Here is a 6,008-nt window from a genome sequence, read left to right as displayed (position 1 = left end):
TTACGAAAATCACAAGTTATTCACCTCTATATTTGCCACATGAAAGAATACACAGTGGATTAATCTGTGAATTATATATCTCAGCTACAAATTGTTTTTAATGAAAACATTAAAAGCCAAAAAAAGCTATTTCTTCATTATATATTTCATTCATGTTGCCCAATTAACTCTTAAACTGATACTGTGAAGAGGTAAATCTTGAGTACAACAGCTAGAGCAAGCTGTAAAAGAAAAATGGCAGCAACAATAAAGAACCACCTTTCACCTGCTGAGACTATATGTGCCCTGAGATTAAGTGCCACAAATGTTGCTGACATTAACCCCGCCACTCCGGCAATCACCCATCGGAATATTTCCAGCGGCACAACTGACATACACTGTACAAAAACAATGGGTTTGAGAATACATTAAGATGAAAATGTTAAATTTCATACTTCCTTAAAATCAAAGGGTTCAATCAATTCTATAGGCCATTCAAGTTCATTAGGTTTTTAAATAGAATCCTGTAGTTTAATTTTTTTCAATTGAATCTCAGCACGGAAGAGTAGGGTTGCATTCTTATGACCGCGAGATCCCGAGTTCAAACGGCCTCTCTGATTGTAGGAGCAAGGCTGGTTACAACACTCCAGATGGGACCCTTGTACATTGGGTTACCGTTGTTGTTCGGTATCTACAACAACATCCAGGCTTTATTCTCACTAGACAGGATCGACAATATGAAAAATATGACGTCATAACTCTATTATAAATCATGATTACAGACAAATTTTAGATCCCTCAATTTCAAAAATGTTTTAAACAAGTCCATGTGATTACTAGTTGCAGGGACTTGGTTACAATTTTTATAATTAATAGGGATTTAATTTATAATCAAGACGGTGAGGTTCGACACGAGGATAAGATTGTTGTTTAGGACATGTTTGAGAGTTGGTTTTTAGAGGGTAATGGAGAGAAAGACTTGGGAGAAATGAAATACATTTGTGAGATGACTCTAAACCTTCTCTTTCCCTTCTCTTTCCCTCTAAAACTCAACTTACAAACAGACTCTTAGTTACCGCGAGGTCCAGGGTTCAAATCTTTAAAATAGTCTCTCCGCTTATTTTGCATACATCTACCCACCCCAAACACCGCTAGGTGAGAGTCTCATACACTTGGCCACCCATTTTAGGGATTTAATTAAACCTATTTAACTATGAGGACTTATTTTTTTAAAAAGTACTATAAGGATTCAACTAAAAACTTGTAAACTATAGAACTAAAAAAATTAAGTTAAACTGTAGGGACCTAAAGATTAATTTAACCAAATAAACGGAAGGAAATTTGAGAAGCACAAACTTACCAGAGCTGGAATAAAGACAAAAAGGGAATATCCATATAGACAGAATAGTTGGACAAGGCCCGCCGGTGCAGAGAAGTATTTGAGGATTACATACAGACAAAGTGGAACAATGGTAACATAGCCATAGAACAAACCAGCAGACCAAGTCACCAGATTTATGTCATAGTCCCATTCCTTGTTCTTCACCTTGTGCGCTATGTATGTCACAAATGTGCCAATAGATGCTGCTACAAATATTAAGGTAGTGCAAATCCAGAATGGTCCATATCTGTGTACATTTATAGTGAACTCAAGGTTACATTGGCTTTAAGACACTATTATTGTAATTTTCATAGTGATTATAATAAGCTATTTTACAACAAATATTTCCGGTCATCGATTTTCTTTCAAGGATTTTCCTTGTGTTCAATGTATCGGTCAACTACTATATCGAAAGCCATCTACTGGAACAATATCATGAAAACTCCTAATTCCTTTCATTCTCCTATTCTGCATCAATTGGTATACAAGTCCAGATTGTCCACCTCCATTGTGGACGGGTCATTCTTTCCAACCTAACAGCATTGATGCAAGAGTTAGTCCCTATCAGCTGTGCGTAAAATGCTCAACTCCAATTTAAAGTAGCGACTCTCGCTCCTCGTAACAGTGAAGCTTTTAGGAATGGCTCTATAGATCACATAAATGTTACTGGCTATTGTTAATCATTAAGTTCACTTCTCCACCAGTTATTAGGGATCAACTAGAAAAGCCTACAGCTTACTTACATTATGTCATCTCTTTCATATACAAAGCAAAAGGACTAAACAGATGAAGCAGCTAAAAGCATTGAAGTGTGAGCACAGAACTCCATAATTTATAGCGAACAGATTAATATTATAGCAAACAAATTTATATGTGATACAGCTTATCACAAACAGTTTAATATGCTTGTTTCAGAGATATACTTTAAAAATCAGTCTTCAATTTGTGATGAGAAGACTTGCAGAGGACTCCCCAAAAAAGGGGGAAACACAACCCAAAAGACCAAAACCACTAGCATGTTATAGTGCTTCATTAACATCATATATATTAGCACAACAAGGCAGGCCACACCAATTTAGCTACATCTTTTCTTCATTAAAACGGTACAATCAATATCCATGATAATTGGAAAATGTCAGAACACGGTATCAGTCAATTAAATAAGGAAAAGACAAAGTCAACTTACAAATCAGGGTTGCTAGCAGTTTTTTCATTAAAAGTTCCCGTAAATGGAACGAGTGAGTATCTGATCCTTTCTACAACGTCTGAAGTATCAACATCGAAGTACGGTTTGTAAGCAGCAACTGTAAAAGTCCGAAGCCAACCACTCTGCTGGGGTTCTTCAGAACCAGAAACAGGTTTTGAAAATGTATCTGCATAAAACAAACGGAACAATTCAACACAAACAAGCCAGACATATGTCGGAGAAAAATACTGGGTAAATAAACAAAAATACTGGTCAAATGCATCTGAGTATAGCCACACACATACAGATCCAGAAGAAAGTTCACTGAAGGGGGCAAAAATCATGAATCACGTTACTATTTCACACACTAGTCTTAGCTGCCTTGTCCTTTAATGTTGTAGCAATCTCTTTTTTTCAACAAGATAAAAAAAACTTGAATATGTCACTCAAGTAACATAACATGAAAATGAAGAACACCTTTTTTAATCCGCACACAGCAACAGAAACATTTATTAGCAAGCTTTGAATCTATATAGAAGATATTCAATAGAAAACTAAAATCTACCAGATATTATCAACAACAGTCTATGTAGTATGTACCAAACAACTCGTATGCATGCACGAAACAAAGACCAATCAAATAATTACTACAAGTCTGCAATTAAACAGAAAATTAAAAAAATGAGTACAATCTTGACTAGAACTTACCATCAGCATCACGAGGAGGTCCAGAACCACCGCTAATTTTTCCCTGTGCTCCAGATGGAGGAAACGTCTGCAGATTCGAATCTACAAAGGAAAAAACAGAAAATTGATATCAGAATCAGATCAACTATTACAACAAAATAAACAGCTCCACAACACTGAAGATAGAAGGATTTCTATATCCATGCTATTAATAACAGATTCAAATTACAAACAGAAAAATCTAGCTTCATGCTGCATAATCTAGTTGAACCTAACTGCGGAAAATGTATTAATTCAAATTATTTAATCGTAATACAAACTATCAAAGTAAATTTCACACTACACAGTACACAATAATCAAGCATTATCACATTGCTTAAATAAAACACATGATTCATCGACAGTTAAGACTACAACTATCTCTCGAGTCGGCTACGTGGATCGAACGAAATTATAATTGAAGCTATAAAAATAATAGTACCTGCGAATTTGACGGTAACAATAGCTGGATCTGGATCTGAAACTGCCTGAAACAACAAAAACAACAATGAAATGAGAAATTGAATAATGAAAAAATAGAGAAAATGAAGATCGAAATTGAAATAATGAAAATAGAAAACTAACAGGTACAGATTCGCCTTGAAGACGTTGATTATCAATCGTTTGATACTTCCCTGACATCATTTTTTCTTCTTCTTCTTCTCTTCAGAAGTAAATAGATAGATCTCACTTTCTTTTCTCTCTTATTCTTCTTCTTAATTGTTTTTCTTTTTCTTCTTTAATATATATATATGTGTGTGGATTCTTTGTTTACTTATATTCTTCAATATTCACACAAGTTGGGCCCAATTTGTTATGGATCATGATGTTATGGGCCTAAACCATTGGAAACCATGGAATGAAAACTTTACCCAATTTTCAAATAAAAATTACTCATTTTTTCAAAAGTATAAAATATCTCCTCATATCGTGAGATAATTTATGTTATTAAATTTATTGATTATTTGACATATGTCTTATTTATTTTTTATAATATATTCTAAAATGAAAACTTTTAGAAGGAAGTGAAATAAAACACATGTTAGAATATATAAGATGAATTAATTAATATTATTTTTATTTTCAAACAAATGGATACTAACAATATTTAAAAAGGAAATTGGTTTGTTAAAAATGGAATGACATAATACTAAAGAATTTGCTATCTATATCTCATTTATTTAACAAAATCTTGTTTGAATAGATGATAGAAAAAATCTTACTATACAATGTGATAAAATATTGTTTATAACAATAAAACATAACATATCAATATTCATTTACTTTTTCATCTCATTATCTTCATCACCGCCACTTGATGTTACCTCGGGTCATTCTTTCATTTATCCTCATTGTTATTATTATCATTGTCGTTGTTACCATTATCACTATTGTCATCATAATCACCTTGCTCATTGCCCTCACTACCTCCGAGGTTGGTATTGTCCTTATAATTACCATCTCCGACTCCATCTCTATCTCTACCACAACCTCAATTGATTTTACAATAGTCATCACCATCATTTTTATCGATTGTAAAATGATATTATAGTATATATTTTGCATTATCAATTATATTGGGTTCAAATATTTTAATAAAACTATAAAACCAATATAGCTTTCCATTTAAAAACTCAAACTTTCTTATTCTTATGAGTTTCTTCATTCAAATAATGTTCTTCCACCTCAAAAATGTACTTCAAGTCCTTGAATAAGAGAATTGTATTCGTTCCGACCATTCCAAATCTATCAAGAGAGGTTTCAACCCTCCCCACAAATCTCACCCATTTGAATGTGTTTATTTTTGTTGACGATCATTTTTAATTGATGAGAGAACATAGCTATTGAACTTTAGTAGATGATCTAATAAATACATACAGTGATGGTATTTCCAGCGTCTTGCAATTATTCTTTGATCCTTGAAGACTATAAAGTCTAACCTAGAAAGTTGAGGTAACATTTTCGAAGTGTTTTGAAAATATGACAAGAGTTAATCATTTATCATATATTTGTTATAAAACATTTCTCTCATTCACTATATAAAATAAACTTGTGAGGAATAATGAACAAACAAATGAGAAGAATAGTATTTTGTATTTCATAGTGTAAGACTCATATTCCTAGTGAGATATATAAATATTTTGTATATCATCCAATATCATGAGAACTTGACTGAAGTGGGTGGTCTAAATGGTCAAACCATTGACTTCACTTGAAAACAACTTTGATTTACGATCTTAACAGAATGAGGGATTAGATCATTTTGAATCGGGAAAATTTTGGTCTGACCATGTTAAATCCATTTAAACCGCAATAACTCAGAAAGTAAACCAGACAGTTCACATATTTTTTTAATAAAAATATGAAATACTACTCTAATATTTTATTTTACTTCAGTGCAAAAAAAAGCTTAAGATATATTATTCAAATATGATTAACATAATTATTGATTGTATAAAAGTTTGCATTTATATATAATTATGTTATATATACCTATTAATTATATATAAAGTCGTTCAGTCTAACCAGACAATTTAATCTTTTAAATTAGTTAAATCTCTAATACAAAATACCAACGAGCCTTGGTTAAAGTGGTACATATTTGATTTCTCTTAAATAAGTTAAATAAGGTCTCGAGTTCGAGTCTTGTGGGTGAAAAAAATACCGATAAGAGAATTGGCCCCACATACTTGTAAATGTTCCTAACGCCTCTGAAAAACTAAATTTTTTTATTGA

The 6,008-nt window shown here is 32.5% G+C and overlaps 1 protein-coding gene across 1 annotated transcript; it reads right to left on the bottom strand.

Annotated features, from left to right (window-relative positions):
• On the bottom strand, positions 1-4,010 carry LOC109330305 (protein YIPF1 homolog). The gene is made up of 6 exons (XM_019564449.1): positions 3,858-4,010; positions 3,715-3,760; positions 3,255-3,335; positions 2,547-2,733; positions 1,340-1,607; positions 1-377 (listed from the first exon to the last, which is right to left on the bottom strand). The coding sequence occupies exons 1-6, from the start codon at positions 3,915-3,917 to the stop codon at positions 171-173; spliced, it is 849 nt and encodes a 282-aa protein (XP_019419994.1). The 5' UTR covers positions 3,918-4,010; the 3' UTR covers positions 1-170.

The sequence above is a fragment of the Lupinus angustifolius genome, chromosome LG16 (assembly GCF_001865875.1).
Source record: "Lupinus angustifolius cultivar Tanjil chromosome LG16, LupAngTanjil_v1.0, whole genome shotgun sequence".
In the NCBI taxonomy this organism is placed as follows: Eukaryota; Viridiplantae; Streptophyta; class Magnoliopsida; order Fabales; family Fabaceae; genus Lupinus; species Lupinus angustifolius.
Note: the sequence above shows the minus strand (reverse complement) of the source record. Positions and strands in the feature narration are given on the sequence as shown.

What these genes read in the sequence shown, in the direction of transcription:
- LOC109330305 (XM_019564449.1), bottom strand. Translation starts at nt 3,917, where the DNA reads ATGATGTCAGGGAAGTATCAAACGATTGATAATCAACGTCTTCAAGGC. An exon ending in TTCAAGGCGAATCTGTACCT is followed by an intron (nt 3,761 to 3,857) that starts GTTAGTTTTCTA and finishes TTGTTGTTTCAG; the next exon opens with GCAGTTTCAGATCCAGATCC. An exon ending in TGTTACCGTCAAATTCGCAG is followed by an intron (nt 3,336 to 3,714) that starts GTACTATTATTT and finishes TTTCCTTTGTAG; the next exon opens with ATTCGAATCTGCAGACGTTT.